Here is a 26,550-nt window from a genome sequence, read left to right on the forward strand (position 1 = left end):
AACAGGTTAGTGCTATTGAACAGAGAAATACAATGGAATAGGTTAATGCTATTATAACAAATTAATGCAATTGAATAGAGTAATGTAAATCATCAGTGTAATGCAGTTGAATAGAGTAGGCGGGCATTTAGATAGATTAGGTTATGCGATGCATATATTGTAAAGTATTTTACACTGAGACAGTCATGCTCAGTTTCACACAAACACACCCACAGGGAGTCTCTTACACTCACATGCTCACTCACAACAGACACACACAGGCTGTCTCTCAGCCTCACACAGGCGCACAAACGCTGTCTCTCTTCTCCCAGAAGCACAACTATCAGCAGCCTGTTTAAAAGTTACCTCCATTTCCACGACTTCAGGACAGTCGTCCAAGCCTCTCTCTTCGCCAAGATAGACTACTGTAATGTCCTCCTACTGGGTCTTCCCGCCTCCACCACCAAACCACTCCAGATGCTCCAGAACGCGGCTGCCAGAATCTTGACAAACACCAACCGTGGAGATCACATCACACCCATCCTCAGGAACCCGCACTGGCTCCCAATAAGTTTTAGAATCCTACACAAGTCCCTCACCATCATCCACAAATCCATCCACAATCAGCTCCCACTTGACCGTCTGATCCCGTTTAGGTCTTGTAGAGGTGTGGAGTCTATCAGAGAAGCTTACAAAGGAACCTTTCACGCCCCCACAACCAAATCCACCCAGCGTACAGCCACTAGAAAATGGGCCTTCTCAACAGCGGGACCAACCATCTGGAATGCCATTCCCCCAGATCTCAGACAGGAACCCTGCCTGCTGACATTTAGGAAAAGACTCAAGACCTGGCTGTCTCAACAAGCCTTCCCATAACCCTGCCCCCCCCTTACCCCTAACAATCCCCCCCTATAGTCACTGCGTCACTTTCTTATCCAGTTTACGGCCCGCATATAAGTACCACTTATACAGAGCACTCTATATCTGACTCAAGGCACTTCCAGTACACCCTTGTTAAGTCTACTTCGTTAAACCTCTGCCTATGGCTAATTCAGCTCCCAAGTTCCCACGACCTTGTTTTATTGTAAGTAACTTTGCTTCCTCTTCAATGTTAATGTTATAACCCCCTTGTTCCTTGTAAACCGATATATGATCTGTATCATGAATGTCGGTATAGAAAAGAGTTAAATAAATAAATCTTAGATTATAAACTCTTTGGAACAGGGACTAATTGCACTTGAATTTGAAAAGAAAATTTTGTAAGCCACTTTGAGCATTAGTTGAAAAGACAGGCTAAAAATCCCAAAATTACATTAAATATAGTTTTTTAAAAGGATATTTCACTTACATTTGGGTGGGCTTGCCTGGTCCTGATTTTCCAATCTGAATCAAAAGATGAATTCCTTCACACCCCCCCCCCCCCCCCAATAACAGATCTGTTCTGTCCATTTTTTCGCTTATTCCCTGAACCCCTTGTGCTTTCATCCCTTTAACCTCCCTTGCATGCTCTCTCATCCCTAGCTCCCTTGCTTTCACTCCTCCAGCCCCTCTTGATCACTTGCTCAACTCCCAGCCACTATTATTCACTCTTATCACCCCACCAGTATCCCTTGCTCATTCTTTCCTCCCCCCCAATTATTTTTCCCTTTGCTCATTCTGACCCCTGTTCACTTTTTGGCCCACCCTTCTAATCCTCCTTTTACGATCTCTTTGACATTCAACTGCAAATCAGCCAACTTTCTCCAAGAGACCTATGGATCAAGCACTGGCCATAGATGCATTCACCATGCCATGGAGAGTAGGGCTATAGTATGCATTGCTGTCAGAGAGGTAAGGGTGGGGCACTTGGCAACAAAGATCATAACATGATCAAATGTAAACTAATAACTGGAAGGGGAACAATAAGTAAATCTGCAGCCCTAACACTAAACTTTCAAAAGGGAAACTTTGATAAAATGAGGAAAATAGTTAGAAAAAACTGAAAGGTGCAACTGCAAAGGTTAAAAGTGTTCAACAGGCTTGGACATTGTTTAAAATTACAATCCTAGAGGCGCAGTCCATTTGTATTCCACGCATTAAGAAAGGTGGAAGGAAGGCAAAACGATTACCGTCATGGTTAAAAGGTGAGGTGAAAGAGGCTAATTTATCCAAAAAAAATCGTTCAAAAATTGGAAGAAGGATCCATCTGAAGAAAATAGGATAAAACATAAGCATTGTCAAGTTAAGTATAAAACATTGATGAGAGAGAATTTGAAATGAAGTTGGCCATAGAGGCAAAAACTCATAATAAAAACATTTTAAAATATATCCAAAGCAAGAAACCTGTGAGGGAGTCGGTTGGACCATTAGATGACCGAGGGGGTTAAAGGGGCTCTTAGGGAAGATAAGGCCATTGCAGAAAGACTAAATGAATTCTTTGCTTCCGTGTTTACTATTGAGGATGTTGGGGAGATACCAGTTCCAGAGATGGTTTTCAGGGGTGATGGGTCAGACGAACTGAACGAAATCACTGTGAACCTGGAAGATGTAGTAGGCCAGATTGACAAACTAAAGAGTAGCAAATCACCTGGACCTGATGGTATGCCTCCTAGGCTACTGAAGGAACTCAGAAATGAAATATCTGATCTATTAGTTAAAATTTGTAACCTATCATTAAAATAATCCATTGTACCTGAAGACTGGAGGGTGGCCAATGTAACCCCAATATTTAAAAAAGGCTCCAGGGGCGATCCGGGTAACTGTAGACCAGTGAGCCTGACTTCAGTGCCGGGAAAAATAGTGGAAACTATTCTCAAGATCAAAATCGTAGAGCATATAGAAAAACATGATTTAATGGAACACAGTCAACATGGATTTACTCAAGGGAAGTCTTGCCTAACAAATCTGCTTCATTTTTTTTTTTGAAGGGGTTAATAAACATGTGGATAAAGGTGAACTGGTGTATTTGGTTTTTCAGAAGGTGTTTGACAAAGTCCCTCAGGAGAGGCTTCTACGAAAACTAAAAAGTCATGGGATAGGAGGCGATGTCCTTTCTTGGATTACAAACTGGTTAAAAGATAGGAAACAGAGAGTAGGATTAAATGGACAATTTTCTCAGTGGAAAAGGGTAAACAGTGGAGTGCCTCAGGGATCTGTACTTGGACCGGTGCTTCTCTCTCTCTCTATCTATATCTATATATATCTCCTTTCCAGGATATATATATATATATATGATCTGGAAAGGAATACGATGAGTGAGGTTAACACATTTGCGGATGATACAAAATTATTCAGAGTAGTTAAATCACAAGCAGACTGGGATACATTACAGGAGGACCTTGCAAGACTGGAAGATTGGGCATCCAAATGGCAGATGAAATTTAATGTGGACAAGTGCAAGGTGTTGCATATAGGGAAAAATAACCCTTGCTGTAGTTACACAATGTTAGGTTCCATATTGGGAGCGAACACCCAGGAAAAAGATCTAGGCATCATAGTGGATAATACTTTTAAAATTGTTGGCTCAGTGTGCTGCAGCAGTCAAAAAAGCAAACAATATTAGGCATTATTAGGAAGGGAATGGTTAATAGAACGGAAAATGTCATAATGCCTCTGTATCACTCCATGGTGAGACCGCACCTTGAATACTGTGTACAACTCTAGCCGCCACATCTCAAAAAAGATATAATTGCGATGGAGAAGGTTCAGAGAAGGGCTACCAAAATGATAAGGGGAATGGAACAGCTTCCTTATGAGGAAAGGCTGAAGAGGTTAGGGCTGTTCAGCTTGGAGAAGAGACGGCTGAGGGGGGGATATGATAGAGGTGTTTAAAATCATGAGAGGTCTTTAATGAGTAGATGTGAATCGGTTATTTACACTTTCAAATAATAGAAGGACTAGGGGGCACTCCATGAAGTTAGCATGAGGCACATTTAAGACTAATCGGAGAAAATTCTTTTTCACTCAACGCACAATAAAGCTCTGGAATTTGTTGCCAGAGGATGTGGTTAGTGCAGTTAGTGTAGCTGGGTTCAAAAAAGGTTTGGAGAAGTTCTTGGAGGAGAAGTCCATTAATGGCTATTAATCAAGTTTACTTAGGGAATAGCCACTGCTATTAATTGCATCAGTAGCATGGGATCTTCTTAGTTTTTGGGTACTTGCCAGGTTCTTGTGGCTTGGATTGGCCTCTGTTGGAAACAGGATGCTGGGCTTGATGGACCCTTGCTCTGACCCAGCATGGCAATTTATGCTCTTATCACTGCTAACATGACCATACTGAAGTTGATCAGAGATAAAGGGGACATGATCTTCACAGCTTCTTTTTTTGCCTCATTGGGGGTGGTTTCCTTGGCTCCACAGGCTCTCAGTGACTTGCCCTATCCAATTACTGCTAATCCCAAATCTGCTCACCCAATATGAAGGGACAGTTCTCTATCCCAACTTTTGCTCATTGATTTGCACAGCATGGCTGAGAGAGTAATAAATGCTTAAGTCTCCCCACCCAAATAAATGAGATGCTGTTAGCAGCAAGATGCCTGTCCATGAGAAGGTCTAATACCTGTTAACAGGGGAGATTTACTAAATGGTGTCCCCAAAAATGTGAAGATCCCTTCAGATGTAGAGTTCCAGTATTTGCTGCCTCTGGTAAACACAGGATTAAAAGCAAATTCAGTACGAGTGCATCTCAGTACCATCGCATCTTAAAGTGCATCCAGTATCCTAGCAGCCTCTTGTTGCGAAGTTCATGAAAGGCCTATATAATTTACAGCTTCTTATTAAACACCGCCGCCCCAGTGGGGTCTTAATCAGATGCTACTTCAATTGATGCTGCCCCCCCCCCCCCCCTCTATGAGCCCATGGCATCCATAGACTTATAGTAGGTTTTGTGGAAGACTCCTTTTTTTCTTAGTGGCCATAACTTCAGCATGAAGAATAAGTGAGCTTCAGGCCCTGGTGACTTATCCTCCATATACTCAAACTTTTAAGAATCGGGTAGTGTTAAGATTCTTAAAAGATCGTAAATTCCTGTTGAAAATAGTCTCGTCTTTCCATGTAAATCGAGCTATTACATTGCTTACTTCCCAAAATCGCTTCAGTCATCTAAAGAACAGGCCTGGCATATACTTGACTGTTGAATTTGAATGAGTTCTTCATCCCTTTTGACCAATGTAAAAAAAAAAAAAAAGGGGGAGCTTCTGTTACTATGCAAACCCTTTCAAAATGGCTAACATGCTGCATACAGCATGTTTGACTGCAAGCACAGCAATGCTCTGCAGCCCATAAGAGCACATCATAAGAACATGCCATACTGGGTCAGACCAAGGGTCCATCAAGCCCCACATCCTGTTTCCAATAGTGGCCAATCCAGGCCATAAGAACCTGCCAAGCACCCAAAAACTAAATCTATTCCATGTTACTGTTGCTAGTAATAGCAGTGGCTATTTTCTAAGTCAACTTAATAGCAGGTAATGGACTTCTCCTCCAAGAACTTATCCAATCCTTTTTTAAACACAGCTACACTAACTGCACTAACCACATTCTCTGGCAACAAATTTCAGAGTTTAATTGTGTGTTGAGTGAAAAAGAATTTTCTCCAATTAGTCTTAAATGTGCCCCCTGCTAACTTCAAGGAGTGCCCCCTAGTCTTTCTATTATCTAAAAGTAAATAACTGATTCACATTAACCCGTTCTAGACCTCTCATGGTTTTAAACACCTCTATCATATCCCCCCTCAGCCGTCTCTTCTTCAAGCTGAAAAGTCCTAACCTTTTTAGTCTTTCCTCATAGGGGAACTGTTCCATTCCCCTTATCGTTTTGGTCACCCTTCTCTGTACCTTCTCCATCGCAGTTATATCTTTTTTGAGATGCGGCGATCAGAATTGTGCACAGTATTCAAGGTGCGGTCTCACCATGGAGCGATTTTATAGAGGCATTATGACATTTTCCGTTTTATTCACCATTCCCTTTCTAATAATTCCCAACATTCTGTTTGCTTTTTTGACTGCCACAGCACACTGCACCGACGATTTCAATGTGTTATCCACTATGACGCCTAGATCTTTCTTGGCTGGTAGCTCCTAATATGGAACCTAACATTGTGTAACGATAGCATGGGTTATTTTTCTCTATATGCATCACCTTGCACTTATCCACATTAAATTTCATCTGCCATTTGGATGCCCAATCTTCCAGTCTCAGAAGGTCTTCCTGCAATTTATCACAATCTGCTTGGGATTTAACTACTCTGAACAATTTTGTATCATCTGCAAATTTGATTACCTCACTTGTCATATTTCTTTCCAGATAATTTATAAATATATTGAAAAGTATGGGTCCCAATACAGGTCCCTGAGGCACTCCACTGTCCACTCCCTTCCACTGAGAAAATTGTCCATTTAATCCTACTCTCTGTTTCCTGTCTTTTAGCCAGTTTGTGATCCACGAGAGGACATCACCACCTATCCCATGACTTTTTTTACTTTTCCTAGAAGCCTCTCATGAGGAACTTTGTCAAACGCCTTCTGAAAATCCAAATATACTACATCTACCAATTCGCCTTTATCTTCATGTTTATTAACTCCTTCTAAAAAGTGAAGCAGATTTGTGAGACAAGACTTGCCTTGGGTAAAGCCATGCTGACTTTGTTCCATTAAACCATGTCTTTCTATATGTTCAGTGATTTTGATATTTAGAACACTTTCCACTATTTTTCCTGGCACTGAAGTCAGGCTAACCGGTCTGTAGTTTTTCTGGATCACCCCTGGAGTCCTTTTTAAATATTGGGGTTACATTAGCCACCCTCCAGTCTTCAGGTACAATGGATGATTTTAATGATAGGTTACAAATTTTTACTAATAGGTCTGAAATTTCATTTTTGAGTTCCTTCAGAACCCTGGGGTGTATACCATCTGGTCCATGTGATTTACTACTTTTCAATTTGTTAGTCAGGCCTACCACATCTAGGTTCACCATGATTTGGTTCAGTGCATCTGAATCATCACCCATGAAAACCTTCTCCGATTATGGGTATCTCCCCAACATCCTCTTCAGTAAACACTGAAGCAAAAAAATCATTTAACCTTTCCGTGATGGCCTTATCTTATCAATTGAAAGCAGTCTCCTCCACCTTTGGCTCACCTCAACACATAATCAATGCAACATACCTATAAGGTGGAAACTTAGTCAACCAATAAACACATTTGTAAAACCCTTTTGTTTAGACCAAGATTCATGTTCTGATGCTAAATTTGGGTAATGTGAATTAGCTAACCTTTTTGCATTAACTCAGCAACTTCCTATATTTACTTCACAGGTTGCAAAAAAAAGATACTAAGCAAATTATTATACCATGCAACCCCCTTAGCTAGGGAGTTCCATCTTGTGTGGCTGTATGTGATGCTTGTCCATGGAGAAAGCAAAGTTGCTTACCTTTATTAGGTGTTCTCCATGGCCAGCAGAACAAACAGCCAAACAATCCCTTCCTCCTCCTCCTCCTTGGGGAAGTTAAACTTGAATCTTGGAAATAGACTGAGGGAAATTGTGCAGCAACACTAGCATGAGTCCTGCACATGCCCAGAACAGGATCTGGAAATTTCTGGGCTAGAGAAGAAAATGAACCAAGCAGTATTTAGTGGAGAGAGATAACAGCATTAAGAAGAAAAACAAGTGTTTTGGTCTGGGAAAGATGTGATAAATGCAGAACATCTGCCTGGAAGCCAGAAAAGAGTTGTTAACAGGATCCCTGCAGAAAGCTGCATACTGATTTTTCTCTTTGCATCTAGAGTTTTTGTATTTGTAATTTCTATAGGAATGACAGTTAACTACCATTCTGTAAATGCAATGTAGGGGTAAAATCATAAATGGCTCTTTGTCAACCTGTACCAGCATGGCAGTTGAGCCTCATCCCAGCAGGTTTTCTATGGGGAAACTGTGTTTTTATAAAATTTGATGCCCTGAATCCAGTCTGTGAAAAGGTGTGACTTGTCCTCTCTTTCAGGCCCTTTTCTATTGCAGTAACAGGGTTTGCAGTGCTTCTGGCCCTGGTTGCTGTGACGTACCTATTAGTCCAGACGAGACTTCCCCAGGACCCGCTCTTTTATGGTAAGATGTGGTGCAACTAGTTTTGGCTAATAAAATATCAATCGCCCTGCTTAGCCGTGGCCTTAAGGCATTTCTAGGCCTCCTAGTCACATACTTCACCCTGGTTGGGGGAACATAATTCCCTGGGGCTGCCTGATTTGTCCTAGCATGTCTAGCATGTGCACCATTTTTTTACAATGATGATCCTGGCATTTATCACCAGCATCTAAGAAAATATAAATATTGCTGAGAATCTCTGTTATCCAAGGCTGTCTTTCAGCTTGTGCCAAAGTGCAATACTATAATAAATGACTCTTAAAGGGACACTGCCAAGGTTAGTAGGAAGCTGCTAAAACTTGTAATCCCAGGGTTGCTTGCTGCTCCCTGTTTAAAAGATACTGCAAGGCACAACTAGTCTTTTTATGCTGTCTTTGAAAACCATTTTAAATGAGGGTACCATAAAATAATGGCTGATTTTTGCTCTACACATGTGGCGCGCTGAAACAGCAAAGAGATGCAAACTAAGGAATAAGCTTCAGAGGAGCCGGTGTAGCAGAGTAAGAAAAAGCTATTGCTTCAGTGTGCACGTTTTTTGCTGCCGCGTCATGGTCTCAAACAAATGCGTTCAGATTCTGAATGTATGTAAGAATTTGCCATACTGGGTCAGACCAAGAATCTTATCAAGTCCGGTATCCTGTTTTCAATGGTGCCCAATTCAGGTCACAAGTGCCTGGCAGGATCCCAGACTGTAAATAGATCCCATGCTGCTATTGCACAGTAATGAGTGGTGGCTATTTCTTAAGTCTACTTGGTCAATAAGTGTATTGCCTCTTCCTCCAGGTCTCTGGCCAAACCTTTTTCAAACCCAGCTGTACTAACTAACTTAACCACATCCCCTGGCAATGGATTCCAGAGCTTAATTGTGCATTGACAAATAATTTTCTCTGATTTGCTGTGAATGTGCTACTTACAAACTTCATAAAGTGTCACCTAGTCTTTGTATTTTTTTTTTTTTTTTAAAGAGTAAATAACCGATTTTTTTTATTTATTTTTTTTTTTAAATCAACCTGACTCATCCAAGACATGAATCAAAGCAACTTCCTCTACCAAATGGATATAGTGTCTTATTTCCAATGTCGGCAGACATTCTAATTTCCAGAGGGCCATCTTGTTTCCTTTCTCTCTGCATAATGATAAAATATAAGTACTCTGGTGGCATAACGCCAGTATTTATTAGGGCGATTCCATCACAATTAATGTGGGGAAAAGGCTGCTGCCCTCATGTGAGTGAGGTGAGAGTTCTGTGCCCATTACTAAACAGGCTGTCCCAGACTCTCCCACTCATATCTACAGCTTTCTAGTTCCCCTGATACTTTATCTCCACTCTCCTCCTAAGCTTTGGTGCATACCCTTGGGCTTTAAATTTTATTACAGCTAGTATAATGGCACCAACATTAGCATCCTTGCACCAAAGACTTAATGATGTAATTGTGCGTTTCTTTTGCTTCTCTGCAGTGTTCACAGTATTTTCTTTCACAAGTGTGATTGATTTAATAATCTCACTGGAAGAGGATGGGTACCTCAGTGGGTTCATGGAGTTCTACATGAAAGAGGTATAGATTCCTGTTGTTCTATATGAGATTATAAAGTGGTATTGTAGGACCCAATCACTACTGGATTATTTGTTTTCAGTACCAGCAAGAAGCTTCAAGACAGATAACTTTAGGTCTAGTTTCTTGCTTGGTGGGCCAGATACGCAGGGAATAGCACACATAGCCCCAAGGAGGAGCCACGAGCCCTATACTGATGGAGAAAGCTGCAGCATGATCTAGGGATATTGGTGGACCCCCATCAGGATATGCAGCCTACTATTCTGACTGCTGTACATTTTCTCACTACCTGGCCCATCAGTGGCATGAGAAATCAGCCTGAGCTATCCTCCTCCTAAATCAGAAGGAGGATAGCACAGGCTAATTTTAATAATGATCAGCTCAAAGAGGAGATCTGCCACAAACCCCACTCTAAGCCTAGTGACTGGGGTGAATCAATCAGCATTGGTAGCGTGAAGTCCGTGGACCGGTGTTCTAGTGCATGTGACCAGTGGAGCTCAGTGCAGTGAGAGGGAGTTGGTGGATTAAGTTCGGTGATAAGGCATTTAGTGCATGCAGTGGGAATGGTTTAAGTACATTGATATTGGTTAAGTGAAACATGTGCTCTGTTGGCAGGGTGAACCCTACCTGCGCACAGCCTATGGGATTATGATCTGCTATTGGGATGGCACGGTTCACTATGGGTTTTATTTAATGATGCTGTCAGCAATTGTCGAAAGGTAAGATGGAGTCAGACTGGGAACCACAGGGGAAGTGCTCGGGGTGGAAATGCGGGGATGAGATCCCCTAGTTGGAATGTCAAAAGTTTTGTGTTTTTTTTTAATTTATTTCTTTTTACTGGCACATCCACATGTACAATATATGTTTACATAGATTTAAAAAAAAAACTAAACATAAGAATTAGCAACCACTAGTCAAAAAAATAAGCTAAAAGTAGTATTCTATAGTTATCATAATACAACCTACCTATCTATGGAGAGTCACACAGACACTCTCTACAGCATCTTGGGAAGATCCATAATTTTAAAATCTCATTAATTATGGTTAGGATGGACTTGCTGCTACGCAGCCTTTCTCTGCACATGCTTTTCAAGTTTTGACCTTGTTCTGACAGCACAAAGATGAGAAGAGAGAAAACAAATTATGTATTGATTCTGAAATCTTTTCCATATTAAAACCTGTAGACATTATATAAGGATTAGTAATTTGGACATCACAAAACCTAACTGTAATTAATACAAGGGCCGTCCAGCTGAATAGAGACCGAGGATGCAGTTTCCCTGAGCAGCAAGACTTCTAATCTATGAAATCCAGAGATGTGTAACAAAAAAGAAAAAACAACCCCCAAACAGCCTTTATACATGGGAGCAAATCTTCAGGAAATGTGTCAGATCTTCCTAGGTGTCTGCAGGCTGAATATCATCCCCCCCATGGCTCAGGACATTTTGTAAGATAGTTGTCAGAGTTGATTACAATCAGAAGTCTGTATCTGAGGCTGCTGTGGGAAATACGGATTACACTAGGCTGGCTCTTTTTTTGGCAACTTTTTAGAAATATTTTTTTAATATAAATATAACTTTGTGCTTCCATGCAGTATTTTGGGGAAACAGGTGAGGTGGATTAAATAATTATTGGCATTTCTTTTTAATTTTTTTTCCCAGAAAGGATTATAGGAATGTTGGACTGTACTGGCTGGGGTCTCTGATGATGAGTATGGTCGTCTTCCTCCCTTCAAATATGATTGGTAAGGCCTGGTATGGGTTACATGCTGAAAATGAACCAATGACAACGGTTTCCTGCGCTGATCACCTAACCCTGCTCATGAAGGTTTATGTCAAATGATGACCGTCTGGCTTCATAGTCTTCATTGCCTTTTAATGTGTTATCTTGTGCAAATAAAATCAGAAACTTATCTGGCTCCAGAATGAGTGGGGAACCCGACTTCAACATGTATGCAAAATGGAAATGCTTTTGATGTTGAGTTAATTCTCAGCACAGCTGTATGAGAAACATATGCAGACCTGTGTCTAGGTACGTAGTCTGACGCAAGCAACACTGTGTTTTTTACTTCAAAGTAAACACACGGTTATTGGAGGAACAGTTGTCATAGTATATTTATTTCCTTCGTTATAGACACATCTTGTTTGGGGTACCGTAGATCCTCTGCCGCAAGCCTTCCACACACATTGCAAATCTGCAGAATCTTATTCTCTGAAAATAGTTTGGGGAGGGGATTTTTTTTTAACTTTTTTTTTTTTTTTTTTTTTTTTTTTTAAATAAAGGTTGTGAAGAGCTTGCATTTGAAAATGCCATGGGGCTCCTTTACCCCACATGCTTTTCAGGTGCACAAGGAAAATACCCCCCCCCCCCAGGGGATTTCAGCATGATACAGCCGCAGTCCTAACCCTTAACCGTCTGGAGAGACACATCCTTGGTGCAAGAGGATAGCACATTGCTTGAAAAGCAGGTTTTGGCTAGAAGGTCCTTTCCTGTCCACTTTGAGGCCATGCGCTACTGTGTCCCTGAAAGCCTCTTTTCCATCCCGGTCTGCCACTCCAGCTTCCAGAGACCGTGCTCATTCTGTAAGAGCTAGGAGCTCGTAGCATGGGTGCACATAGGCTACCTCTCCCCAACAGGCAGAGAATCACATATGTGACATGAAGTGCAAAAGAATGGCTGGCTAGCTCCCATCCTGCTGCTGGCTGCATCTTTTTTATAGAATTATTAAGGGAAGTGGCGCATGTTTAATAAAGGATTTGATACTGTTTGGGCCTAGGGCCTAACTCCTCTGAGTCGCCTGCTATAGGATAACACCCATAGAAGCCCAATTGTTGGTTCACTGTAGCATCTTGCCCTGTCACAATATATTCTGGTCTTTTTATTTAATATTAGCGGGGGGGAAAAAAAAGGTTCCGGTTGCTAGTGTTGCATCGCTCCTGGTCCTAGCATATTTTACTTCTGTAAGCATGGACTGTGCCAATCTCGCAGCTGAGCATTTTTGCCCTGGAGGAAGGTTAGATTGCAGAAAGAGTAGCCTGTCTTAATTCTCCATTTGAATTGCATTGGCGAAAGGGGCATTTTGGCAGAGATGAAACTGAATGAATAATGGGGAACGTTTTTGGCCTACAAAGGAGGAGTTTCGGTGGCCAACTTTAACGAGCGCTAGCATGTGATATTAACATGCGAGGATTTGTGTGTTTCCTAAGCATGCATTCCAGTGCTGTAGTGCAGAATCTGCCATGTGCTTGTGCATAGACACAGGGTGGCAGGGAAGGGGGCTGCTTATAGTCCCAGACGGCTTTTTTTTTAGTCTTAAATTTCAAGGTGACCCTGATTCCGTGTAGTAATGTCAAGTGAGTACCGTCTGTGCCACCACCTCATTTAATGCCAGCTTCACCGTATATGTATCTTTCAGGACTAACCGCTCTCGCATCTAATCGCTCCGAGTCAAGGACCGTCACTGAGAGGTGTCTTTTCCCCCCTCCCCCCCCCTCCTTTATCTTAACCTTGAGACAGTAAATGATGAGCAACAATCTACAATGTGGCTGGACCGTTTTCCACGTAAATAACGTGCAATGATCATTAACTTCGGCTTTATCTTCCCATCCCAGGGAAATTTGGCTCTGAGCTGCGGCCTGCCTTCCTACTCAATATTCCTTACCTCCTGCTTCCGGTCTGGGCGGGACTGAACATTTACAAGAAACCCAAAACCCTTCCGTACTGCTCTGTCGAGAAGGTGAGTGCCGAGTGCCTGGACCCAGCAGGATTCCTCTCGTTCTGTGACGACCCGCTCCCGGTTTTCCCTCCCCTCATTAAATGGCTGAATTGGGGGGGGGGAGGGGTCAGCTGCCCATTGCCTACTCCGGTCCCACCGTCTTAATTCTGGGGAACTCCTGTGTCTGCTAACTCGTGTGTGTCTGTCTGTGTTTTGTTTGAATAAAGGTGGTAGAGGAACAACAGAAGTGGCTGCATCAGCGTCCCTTGGACCTGGCGTTTGTGGTGTATCTGCTCTTTGCTGTCGTTTTCACGCTCTTCAGAGGGTTGGTAAGCATTGCTCATCCCCCTCCCTCTTCAGATAGCACAATATCTACGCCTGCTTCCCACATTAGTGAAGGCTGACACTGTTCCAGGACTGTTCAGAAGCAAGTGGCACAGGGACAGGAACGTTTCGGTACTTACTTGCAAGATCAATTAACTAGTTACGTTTCATAAGCCTTGACATTTAAAATATTTGTACAACAAAAGTACAAATTTACATACATTCCTGTCATTTTATCTTTAGAACACTTCCATCTTTTCTCTTTCCTCTACATCCTGGCATTTTATTGCCCATGCCATACCAGTCCAGGCAAGTGGGTTATGTCCTCTTGCCACCAGATGGAGACAGAGAGAAAAATGTCCAAGCTGACTTCACTCCCTCCTCTGAAGGTCTGGTGCTGCTTTCAGATCTTCGGTATTTCTCTGTCTCCAGCGGATGGTACAGATGTGAGGACTGGTGCTGCAACTATGAGTGGGCCACTCCTGAGAAAGTTTTAGGCCTAAGTTCCTGGTGAACCATAGGTTGAGTCCTGTGACTACTTCAGGAAACAATCCTGTTGGAATGATTCTCCCTTCCCCCTTGGCTTCTGACTCAGTTGCGATCTGAGTTCCCACCACAATGGCTCAAGCACCAGGTGGTCCCCAGTGACTCTGTTCCCTTGGTGGGGCCAGCAGCAGTAGCTACTGATTAGGGCTTCTAGGGCAGCAGTCTTCAAGCTGATTTCCCTGATAGAGCAGGAGCCTAAAAAAAGGGAAAGAGAAACCCTGCAGCACAGGCTCTTCCCTGAACTGCCTCCCAGTCTCTTATGATGCCCTGCTGGATTTGGACTCTGTCAGGGGGCAGAGGTGATCACCTGCCACTCTCTCCCTCTTCCACTGGTTTTGGTTTTTTCTGTTTGGGAGGGGGGAGAAGGGGGAAAGGGAGGTGAGGCACCTCGGGTAAGTCATGGTGCGTTCTGCCTGGCTTGCGAGCAAGCAGGTGCCAGGCAGAATGCACCACCTGACATGCTGATTCACCACGACAGTTCTGGAGATAGGAACCGGTGACCCTGAATTCCGGGGTCTGACCTCTGAGGAACAATCTGTAGGGGGCTCCTGCTACATCTGACTGTTGGGAAATGTGATCTTCCTGATTTCCAGCCTTAAGGTGGCCAGGACTATGAAGGAACTGGATTCCCTTCCCAGGAAAGAGAAGGCTAGGGTGGGGCAGAGGTTACCTTCATTTTGTTTTTTTTCCCCAAATATTTTTTATTGGCATTTTATCATAAATGCAAATAAGTGCAGTAACAAATATTAGTTCAAAGATAACAAAACAAACATAGTGAAGAGATCCTGTGCACCATTTCAGGTCCCTCCCTTTTCCCACCCATCTCCCCATCCTATGATTATGTTCAGATATCAAAACCTCCGCATACCCCAGTTTTATTCCAAATATTTTCTGTAGATCTTCTCTATAAGATGAGGTCACACACACACGTACCACAAATTTTATAAAATCAGGTTCCTACATTGGAGCTTCAAGAAGAGCACATAATCTCCTCGGATCTCTAACAATGGATCACATTTCTTATGAGGCTTGCTTGGCCAACACAAGTTGAAACACAAACAATTGGAGCATCTGCTGCTGCCATTGCTCGACCCAGTGAGCTGCTAATATTTGTTTTGCCACCAACTACGCTTTATCCAAAAATAATTGGCGACCCTTTAACAACTCTGGATTAAGATCATCATCACAGGCCAAAAAGCCATACCCTGGGTTCTAAAGGAATTACCGGAGACCACAACCTTTTGGATAACTTTCTGAATCCCTGCATAACTAAACCATTCCAGAAGCTGTGAATAAAATCTCCTTTACCTTGCATACACTTCAGACATATGTCTGAGGAGACTAAGCCCACCTTAAAGGCTCCAAAGTGAGAATAATATAACTGACACAGAAATTTAAATTGTGCTTCTCTCATGGCCATATCTTCAGAGAGCAGCGGTATTTTTACAAAACTCTCTCGTAAAGATCACAAACCGTTAATTTGAAACTAAAGACCACATTCCACCTATACCAAACAGCTTTATATTCCTCCCCAGTAGGAATATTAGACAGGGCCGTCTCTTACCCTCGCTACCCAGCAGGAAAACATGCAAATTGTAAAAATCACCAAACTCTGGGTCACTTTTTAGTGCCTCCGGTATGTAATGTCTGATTTGTGAATAGCCATAATGCCCTCATCGTTTTGAGACCAGAGTTGGTGGAGAGAAATAATTATGTTCAGGGCTCCCCATGACGGAAAGAGTGAGGCTCCCGTTTTAAACAGTCTGATTTGATCCGAGACAAGTGTTCCCCCCCCACCCCCTGCAGGACCTAAGCAGCAGATCCCATGGCCCCCATTCTCACCAAGCAGGCAGATACGTTTGAGTCCCTAAAGTGTAAAGGCTGGCAGAAGCGGTGTGTATGAATGGATGGAAGGGGTGGGGTGTGGATGGATGGAAGGGGTGTGAATGGATGGATGGAAGGTGTGGGGTGTGGTGTGAATGGATGGATGGAAGGGGTGGGGTGTGGTGTGGATGGAAGGGGTATGGTGTGAATGGATAGAAGAGGTGGGGTGTGAATGGATAGAAGGGGTGTGGATGGATGGGTGGGGTGAGGTGTGGATGGATGGAAGGGGTGGGGTGTGAATGGATATCGGAGTTCCAAGACGAGCAAGCTCTTCTGCTGACCTAGGCATGCAGGAACCCAGGGGGGGGGGGGGTTTTGGATATCCTCGTAGAGCCCAGATCAGCATTGCGTGCCCGCTGGAAGCCTGGACGTTCCCCGGACTGAGTTCTGAAAGGTGCAAGCAGGGGTGATCCCTTCCATTGGCTGTAAAGTGAACCAGGCTACGTAGCGAGGATATTTTAATGTCCGGGGTGGTGCAAGAGAGGGAATGCACAGCAGACGTGAGTTTAGAGCCTCTGGGAAGGCAAGCTCTCCCTTTCAGGGAGCCATGCATTAGTCTTGGCCTTCCATCAGAGGAGATTAGGATGAAGGCAGCATGACTAACACGTTTTGCAGAGGATCTGGCTTTCTACAAGAGACACCGTCATGGAAGCTGTCTTGTCACTCTCTGATTCACCAGCCCTCCGCTGTAGGACATCTCCTAGACTTGGAAGTGAGCTTAGTTTTGAAGGGATAGGATATCCCTATGAGCATCTCTTTGAGCATCTCTTTGAGTTTTGTTGTTGACATCAGTCTCCTTGGTGGCCTCTGGTAACTTTGAAAGAAAAGGTTACCACTGCGCCCGGCATGTTGCCTTTTTTTTTTTTTTTTTTTAACTTTGGGAAGATAGTGTTTCACTTCTGTCAGAATTGTCCCCCACCCATGAGGGTGAGAGAGTCTGGTGTCCTAGCCAGTAGGTGACCAATTTCTTCTCGGATCAGTCTTTTGGTCTTGTCAGTATGTCCTGTTTAATGCACAGTGATTTCTAAGGTATCCAATTTTAGGACTAATAGAGGAGAAGAGCATGTTGGCCCACTCCAGCAAGAGTTTGCAGGTCTCAGAAGGCCAGGGACCCCTCATTGAAGGGCGCAGGAGTCCTCCTAAGCGGAGTGGGAATCCATCTTTCCAGAAGATATTGACAGGGCAGCACTCTTGCTTCCCCTGCATCCCCTGCTCTATGCATCTCAGTGTGAGCGTGCAAAAAGCTTCAGATGTCAGATCAGAGACACTCTCATCTGAAGACAGGATCTATATTGTCTCAATAACTCGTGTGTGTGTAAAAACAAAACTGGGGGATAATACTTACATAAATCCAATAAGAGCTATCACAGCCTGCAAAGAATACAGTTAACCCCTCAAGCCAAGTCTGCCATACCAAAACAGCACTAACTCCCATGACTCGAACAGCAATGACCTTACCCAGGAAAAGCAGCACTGCAAACATTGCACCAGGCCCTAGAAGACCAATGCACGCCTATTGGAAACTGAGCAAGCCAGACTGCTATAGACCCCAAAACACACATGCAAAACACAAACAAACCCTACCCAAATACAGAATCATAAATTTAGAAGTAGAAACATGCAAACATAACCACGAGAAAAGACTGAAAATTCCCAAAAAGACAGACCTTGCAGTGCAACAGTGGAAAACTAAACACATCCCCAGTCTCCACCATTGCTGCCTCCTGCCCCTGCCCCTACCCCTACCCCTGTCCTCTCAAGACGTTGCCACTCCTAGTCCGGGGCTAGGGCCAAAGGTGCCACCTCCTCTCACCCCAGAAGATCTCCACCATTACCCTGACCCCACTCTTCTCCCATCCTTTTCTTGACCATCAGCCTCTCTCTACCATCCCCTGAGGCCGATTAAACTGAACTGAGCCAACCTCTCCTAGGCTCCTTTTATCCTCTGCTCACCAGCCCCCTGACCATGTTTCCAGTCCACTTTATCTCTTCCCTCCCCCCACCCCCTTTCTGCCTGTCGTGCATCCTGAGCACTTTCAGAACTGTTGGGCCACTTCTCTCGTTCTCCTGGCTCCTAGACAGCAGGCCCTCCCTCCCTCTCTTCTCCTTGCTGTGACAGCTCTCACCTTTGGCTGGCCAGCCCAGTGGAGCAGAAGGTAGCAGTATCTCTCCTCCCATCCAGCAGTGACAAAGGAAGGTGCTGGGAGAGAGACAGGGGCAGTGGCAAGAATATGGAGCAGGAAGCAAACAGCAGCAGTGGTTCCAAGCAGACTACGTTTCTGCTTCACAAACCTCTCCCATGTGCTGTCCATCTATGCAGGAGGCAGACCTAGGAGCTGTGGGGCAATCTGAGGCAGCAGTAGAGCAGTGCAGTGCTGCCTGCAGCTAGCAAGGACAAGTTGTGGATTGGGGAAAAAAAAACCCAAATTTAGTGGCAGCTGTGGGTAAGACTTGGGGCACAGAAGTTTGGACTCTGGGCATGGAGCCCATGTGTCCGGTGCTAATGATGCTTCTGTGATGGCGATTTGGAAACAAAACAAACAATTGCCTTTGGTTGGTTGTTTTAGGTCTGAGATAGGATACCTAAGAGCTGAAGGCAGCATCAGACCTGTTTATAGAAGAAGTGAAGTCAGCGTTGAGCTTTTTTTTTCTCTGTCTCCATCTGCTGGCAGGAAGACCTAACCCACTTGTCTGGACTGGCCTGACAGGACTAAAGGAAAGGGAATTAACAAATAAGTTGTGTGTTTTGTGTATTTTGTTTTTGGTTTTTTTTTTATTTTTATTTTTAATTTCACCTTTTGCTTAGTAATAGATCTATCAATTGCCCTGCCTGTGCACTAGAAACTTCTGGCACACTAAAACTGAAAAAGTTAAGCTTATGAATATTGTGTGACCTGATTCTCAACATTTAGAAAATGTTGGATTGATAGGTGCTTACCTTGCAAACTGCCAAAACACTTATGAGTGGTAATTTTCTGTCGTTGGTGCTATTTAACAGACTGATGCTGTCAAATATAAAATAAAACTGAAGGGGCTTGGATTCAGCACAAAAGAAAAGCTGGACTGGCTGTATACGTGCCGTGCAGTGAGAATCCAAGGGTATTTTCTGTGTGGTTTTGCCACAAACTCTTTTTTCCTTTAGTAGCTCTTGGTTTTGCTGTTAGATCACGGATTCTCTTGTTTCTCAAGGTGGTTCTTGACTGCCCAACAAGCTTCTGTTTCAACTATTTGTACCAATACGAGCCTTATTTGAAGGACCCTGTTGCATACCCTAAAGTTCAGGTGAGTGCTGGTTACATTTGCACTTGCCTTTGACGCATGCGTTTCCCTATGGGAGGGGCCTCCCGCTGACACATTGCCCGCTCACTCCCTTCTCATCCCTTTTTTTTCCTTTGGATCTTTTTTATCCTATTTTGATCTATTTTTATAGAAAAGGGATACATAAGTGTTGCTACTGTAATGGCAAAATGTGATGGTGATTTGTGCAGCTCGTCCATTGCTCTAATGGAAGTCCTGCAGTCCATAAATATCCCAGCTCTTCTGTATGTGCCTTTTTTTTTTTTTTTTTTTAACCATGATGATTTTTCCTTCTGGTACATAATTACTGAAGCTCCCTTGGACAGGAAACAATTAGTAAGAAACTAAATGGAAGTATTAACAGTCAATACAATTGTGGATAATTTTGGGGTTTTAGTTTTATTTTGAACTGGCCCTGGGGAAGATGAACAGTGACCACCTGCCCCCCAAGTATGAGAGATGCCAGGTCTTCACCCCTCTGCGGTGAAATCTTTCAAGATAGGGCACAGGGGGGGGGAGAAGTAGAGGTCAGTTCCCCCCCCCCCCCCCCCCCCAAATTGACCAGCATGACTGCCGCTATGTCAGCTCGTTTTCTAGTCCTATCTCGCTGATCTCATGAAGGCTACCCGCAGCCCCGAGGATTGGGCCACCAACTCACTCCGGGGCTGGACTAAGCAAGCCCACACGTGCACCTGTGCCAGCTGTCCCAGGGTGCACTGTCCTCCTCGTCTGAAGAGAGCTGCTCCCTAGACCTGCCTTGGTCAAAAAAAAAGAAGTGCTAGAAGGCATTAAACTAGCTATTTACTATGTGCTGGAGTGAAGACAGAAGCCCCATTAAAGAGGCATTTATCTAAATGATCATTTCTATGTAAATGAGGTGATGTTCTGCTGTGACCTTGAATGCTGAGTGGGCACAGAATGAGGTTCAGAAGAGAGAGGAATGTGAGGTGTAAAGACTGAGATCTGCCAACCAAAGGCAGGGATTGCGTTTCCAAGAGAGGGCAGAATAGGCTTGTCTTGCAGTTTCTTGTACCTTTAAATATTTTCCCTCCTAAAAGAATCCATTAGTTGTAACCTGAGCATGTATTTCTGTGATCCTGTAGACAAATATGAGATATAATAGGAAGGGAAAGAGGAAATGGCTCGTCGTTCCTTCTCCCTGATTTGCTTTGTACATTTTTACGTTTAGGATGTGCTTTTCTCCCTGTGCCCAGCCTTGCTTCACTCTGCATCTACCCCCATACATCTGTAATATGAGACCTTGCTCCTTATTTTTGCTGCTTAGCTAATAGGAAGGTGTATTCCCCACTGCAGGAAAGATGTGTGTGGCTACAAAACTGCCCAAATCGGAGAAGTCCACTGCTGGCATCCTTAAAAAAAAAATGTGTTCTTGAAACTTCTTTTGCTATTGGTTTTGAGGAACAGGGGAATGAAATAATTGCTTTCATTTTACTGATCTCTTTCTCTGTCCCCACTTCTGTGTGAATTGTTAAAATTTAAATGTCCACGAAGCAGGTGATCATGATTAAAGATGTAAGGGTGCAGATTGCAGGGGGTAGGGGACTTGGATTCCAGCACCCTTCCCTAAGGCTGGGTTGGGTGGTTTTGTTCTGTTGGTGGCTAAAATGGCAGAACATGTTTGCTGGCGTGACGAGTTGGAAGTGGGAATGAGCGAGAGCTTGAAGCGCTTGTCTGCATGAGATGACCACATTGGCTTTGCTTCCTCTCAGATGCTGGTGTACCTGTTTTATGCACTTCCCTTCTTCTGCCTCTGCATCTATGGACTGATTCGGCCAGGTTGCACGTGGATGCCGGATTGGACGCTGGTGTTTGCAGGAGCCTTGGCACAGGTAAAAAAAAAAAAAAAAAATTTGCCTCTCCTCCACTATTACACCCCAGTGCTAACAGTCGTCCATGTATCCATCTCCTACCTTTTTCTCCCCCCCTCACCTCGTTCCCTTCCCTCTGCTCGCCACTCCCCCCTCTCCTCCTAGCACTCCTAAATTGCTTATCTCTTAGTGTCTTCCTTTTGTACATATGTACATATTTACAAACCTCGTTGATTATTTAATGCAAATTTCCCCTTGTTATTCACACCATCATTTATTCCTTTAACTTGTTTTATTTGTTCAATGTAAAGCGCCATGCCTGGCGTTTGTTTGTGTTACACTGTAAACCGATATGATATCCTGGATGAATGTCGGTATATAAAAATTTTAAATAAATAAATAAATAAAATATGGTGCAGTATTTTAGGGAGTTTTTTTTTAGCAGAGATAAATCGCTGTACTATTTTTTTATTTTTTTTTTTTATTTCCCCCCCCCCCCCCCCCTCTATACTTACCTGCAGCAACTACCCAGCATTCAGACTGGTGGCAATCAGTCCTGTTAATTTGTGCATGAACACAAATCTTTTACTGAGCCAGTGCGCAAGAGTTTGGCTAAGACCAGCGGTTAGTTCTAGCTCCATACAAAGCACACTCCCATATCTCACATACACACTTAGCTGGGTGAATATGACGCATCCTTCCAGTATTGCCTTCTCTTCACAGAAGCTGCTCTGATTGTTTGGTTTTTTTCTTAAACCTTTTATTTTTTTTTCTCCTCCAAAGGCCCAGTTTTCACACATCGGCTCATCCTTGCATCACAGGACTCCCTATACCTACCGTACCCCGGAAGATGCCTGGTGGCCCTTTGTGTCTTCCAACTTTCTGTATGCACTGGGCCTGAACTTCCTGGCTTACCGCTGTCTCCAGAACCCCAGTTTCTTCATGGTGCCAAACTGGATGTACAAGACCAAAATGACAAGAAGCACAAATAGACCAAACGGCAGTGAATTGGAGGCAGTTAAGAAGGTGCTGAGCTTGTCCCTTGTAAGGTGGAAGATGAACTTTCTCATGCAGAGCTGGTGCGCATTAAGTACTTTGGAGACTGTTTTTTGTTTAGACAGCAAACACCAGTAATGCCTGAGCTAACAGTGAGAAGCTTGCCTTGGTCAGTCTGGTACAGAACACAAAATGAAACTCATTAAAATAAATAGAATGTGCAGCCTTGGGTTTTTCTTTATTACTCTTGTGTGTTTATCTGTCTAAGGTTCACGTAAGACCCTGCAGCTGGTGTTAGGTCTTCCTTTGTGTGCTGAATTGCTCTTGTATCACCTGCACCTGGGTTAATAGCATGTCACACACGGCTTCCTGGACCCTTAATTTCAGCCACTGGGAAGATTCTGTTACAACCTGGATTTCCATGAGTCCCTGCAACCAAAATCTGTATCTGAGCCAACACAGTACTGGCTTGTGTTTTTATGAATTGATGATTGGTTTGGAAGTCTTTACACCTTTAAAACTGTTGGATAGAAAAGACAGTTGTGTGTAAAATTTCAAAGTAACTTTTTTTGTTTCTGTATGTCCTGCTGTAGGCTTCGGGCCTTCCCACTTCGTTCTTGTCCAGGAACGAATCTGCACGGCCCCTCTCATTACTATTTCTTAGCTGGGCTGTAGCCTGCATAGCCCCTCGTCTCTTCTTGAGACCAGTGCCGAAAGCTGAGAGTTAAAACCGTGCACATAATGCTCCTTGCTGCATTGGCAGTAAGGTTTATGTGCAGAAAATGCACATACAACTATGCATAAAACCGTGTGTTCTGCTGCGTGTGCCTTGATTGCAGCGGCCTGCTTGTCAGGGAGCCCTCAGCTCCTTGCCCTCTTTTCATCACAAAGTTTTTTTGGTTTTTTTTTTTTTCTTTTACCAGTTTGCATGCACTCCAAAGCTTCTTTCCCAAAGGGGACTTCTCGGACTCAGAGCTGCAAGTCCCTATGGCCCTGACAAGCAGAAGTGGTGTCTGACTCTGATGCATTTGTGTATTTTGGTGGGAAAAAGTGGAGGAGGGGGTGGAGGCTTGATAATGTTTGGGAGAAAGAGGGGGAAGAAATATAACAACAATTTTAATTAAAAAAAAAAAAAAAAAGGGGGTGGTAACATGGAATAGACTTAGTTTTTGGGTACTTCCCAGGTTCTTATGGCCTGGATTGGCCACTGTTGGAAACAGGATGCTGGGCTTGATGGACCCTTGGTCTGACCCGTATGGCATTTTCTTATGTTCTTATGTGTAATGAAGAAGCAGAGCTATGCATCCTTGATTTACGGGATGTATTCTCATCCACATGGAAAAGTAGCCTGTCCTTACTTACTATAGGGAATTGACTGCTCTTTTGCACAGAAAATTTGACTACTTGGCCCATACTTGTCTCCTGCTCCAAGCAGTGCCACCTTACTAGCATGGTTCGGTCATGATGTGGCTTCTCAGTGCCAGTGTGCAGTGATTGAGCATGCACACAAATCAAACCCTGAAACCCAAATCATTTCCACCCGCTAGAACTGGAAAGCTCTGGCCGGGCAGCCCATGGCAGGAAAAGGCTGCTGGGCCCTGTAATGTCCTTCACGGGGTCTGTCTGGACTACTTCAGCTGGAGAGCCTTTACTTCTGATTCCCTCGGTGCTGGTAACCTTCATGGGCGCAGCAGCTCTGTCAAGAGTTCAAGGACGGGCTTGTGCTTCCCTGACGGGCACTCCCAACTCAGTGCAAACACCGAGCTGAGGAGCCTCTGCAGAGCAGCTTCTGCAAGCTTTTTCATAAGACTGGAAAATTAACTTCTCTTCCAGTCCTTGACACTTTTGTTATCCTTCACAAAGAAAGCAAGTGAAGAGCAGCGTTGTTTTATACAGACCCACTTTTTATTAAGTTTTCTTTCTAGTTCACTCAGAATGCAGTTGTGCACTGTATCTCATACGTAGAAAGGTTATAAAGGAGGCATCTGTATTACCTCTTATAAACAAGGTGGGCTTTAAGAATGAAGTGTCCTGGTTTTAGTTGTCAATGCTTTGTTGTGGGCTGCTGTGTGAAGATCCCGGTGGGGAGGCAGTTTGACACTACCACCTCCCTGCATGGCTGCAGCATAAGTCATTTAACTTCTCCGTGCCCGACCTCAGCTTGTAAGGTGCCAAACGTGGCCTAGTACCAGCTCCAGAAAGGCTACAGCCTGACCTTTGTATTCTATTTGCACTCTACAGTAACCGAGTGCGCAAAAACAAATAACCCCCCACCCCCAAAGTGTAAGGCAGATTATGAGCCAGGGGCAAGAGAAAAGGGCCCCGGGATCGTAGAGGGGAGGACGAGGTGCGGATCCATTCGGGTCATTGTAACTGGGAATATAAAATGAGCATCAGACAGCACTTTGTAATCATTTTGCAAAATTGCAGGCCGGGTGTTGCAGCTAACTTCACCTCTGCGTACGGATTTTGACCTCATTTTGTTCTGTGAGTTGCCACCTGATTTTTCTTTAGTAGCTCAAAAGCGGAGCAGCTTTTGGCAGCCGGAACAGCTCCCATTCAGACTGAAATTTCCCTCTTTTAAGTGGGAAAGGTGTCTTGGTTCCACTATTTGTGCTGTTTTGCTGCAGCCTTTCTTTCCAAATAATTTCTCCGCTGTGGAAACCTGTACCAATCGAGTTGGAAATGCCCGTCTTGCACAAGTCCCGACACGGCCGCTCTCGCTCCCCCTTGTCCGCAGATTCTATTATTTCTGCTTCTGTACGGCGAGGCACGGGGGGGGGCTGCCTGCTGGTGTTCAGTAATGAATTTTTCAGCTGCTATCCAGAAAGGTCAGAAAGTGAGCAGCACCCGCATGCTGTTCTGCAGTGATGAATTTTTCAGATGTTACAGAGGCGGAAAGGGTGCAGAGCTGGGGGGGTGGTCCTTGTTCAGAGACTTTCAAAAGCAGACAAACAGAAGTTTCTGTATGAATATTAAGAGAGTAGTACCTCAGTTCAGAGAGGATGAGGTCAGGGCTTCGTTCTATAGGATGAAACCTTTTCTGTGAGTGTAGGGGAATGAGAATGAGACAAGTAAAGAAGCAAATTACTGATAACATTTGTGTTTGAATGTGAATGAAGCATAATATAAACAGAGTGAGTGGTTATTATGAATACCAAATTACATTGTCATGGTTTCCTCTCAACATGTATTCCTCCAAGCGGAATGCTCCTGACACGAATAGGAGGCACGTGCGAAGAATCGCTCACAACTCCGTTGCTATAACAGAGATGCTCAGAGTGAAAAGCTGCACAAGCACGATATGTTTTCTTTGTAATGAAGGCCTTGAAGTCCTCAGACTCAATAACAGATCATAAAAAAACACCCTTGCTGCAGGATAGAGTTCTTGTCATACAAACGTGACAGAAAAGAGACTGGAACAAGAGTAAGAGCCAGCCTACTTCTGAAACGCAGTATTATCTAGTAAACTGTGAAGAGCACTGTCTATGCCACCTTCCTACTCTGACTTGGGAAAACCTGCTAGAGATGTGTTCGGCAATACATAGGAGTTTGTGATGGTCAAGCTAGCGCTGAGGAACAATTCATCTGCTTGAACAATAATAATTTACTAACAGTGGAGGCAGCAACACCAGCAAAGGCAATGGCCAACTACAGATCAGTTCAAGATGAAAATGGTGTTTACTTTCACTCAGAAATAAAGCACAGAACAAGAGAAATAGCCATGGAGCATAAGAAGTTAGAGGGACTGCAACTGGCCTTTGACACCACATTTCTACCTATCGGGCCAATACAGTAAAAGTTGCGGGAGAGCAGCACGCACACAGGCCACTCTCCTGTGCGCGCGATTCACTAAATTTATTTAAATTAGGGCCCGCGGCAAAAAGAGGCGCTAGGGACACTAGCGCGTCCCTAGCGCCTCTTTTTGGACAGGAGCAGCGGCTGTCAGCGGGTTTGACAGCCGACGCTCAATTTTGCCGGCGTCGATTCTCGAGCCCACTGACAGCCACAGGTACTGTATCGGCCTGTATGAAAGGAATAAAAAGCTAGAAAGTTAACGATGTCATAGTGATAGGATTATGCAGATGTTAGCTGCAACACACTCTGACCTTGCTAGACTGACCATGGCTGTATTGTGATTGGCTTGCAGGGTGTGCCAGATGGTTTTGACACAAACACATCCAAAGTGGCACAGAATAAATTTGTCTTACGGTACAAGGTTGGTGATAGCACCGAATTTGGAGGTTCCTTCTATTAGAAAGTTAATAATATAAAGATACCAGTAAATCTGGCAGCAATAACTTTCAGTTGG

At 43.9% G+C, this 26,550-nt stretch overlaps 1 protein-coding gene across 2 annotated transcripts in view; it reads left to right on the forward strand.

The window, feature by feature from the left end:
- TM6SF2 (transmembrane 6 superfamily member 2) overlaps positions 1-22,467 on the forward strand; it is a 33,892-nt gene extending 11,425 nt beyond the window's left edge. For both annotated transcript variants that reach the window (XM_029613836.1, XM_029613835.1), the window contains exons 2-10: positions 7,955-8,058; positions 9,553-9,650; positions 10,263-10,366; positions 11,309-11,391; positions 13,259-13,383; positions 13,590-13,691; positions 19,306-19,398; positions 21,144-21,263; positions 22,026-22,467. In XM_029613836.1, the coding sequence (XP_029469696.1) occupies positions 9,630-9,650; positions 10,263-10,366; positions 11,309-11,391; positions 13,259-13,383; positions 13,590-13,691; positions 19,306-19,398; positions 21,144-21,263; positions 22,026-22,376 (999 nt within the window). In that variant the 5' untranslated portion in view covers positions 7,955-8,058; positions 9,553-9,629 and the 3' untranslated portion in view covers positions 22,377-22,467. The remainder of the gene's footprint in view (positions 1-7,954; positions 8,059-9,552; positions 9,651-10,262; positions 10,367-11,308; positions 11,392-13,258; positions 13,384-13,589; positions 13,692-19,305; positions 19,399-21,143; positions 21,264-22,025) is intronic.
- Positions 22,468-26,550: the final 4,083 nt, after the last annotated feature.

This window comes from Rhinatrema bivittatum, chromosome 8 (assembly GCF_901001135.1).
Source record: "Rhinatrema bivittatum chromosome 8, aRhiBiv1.1, whole genome shotgun sequence".
NCBI classification, from domain to species: domain Eukaryota; kingdom Metazoa; phylum Chordata; class Amphibia; order Gymnophiona; family Rhinatrematidae; genus Rhinatrema; species Rhinatrema bivittatum.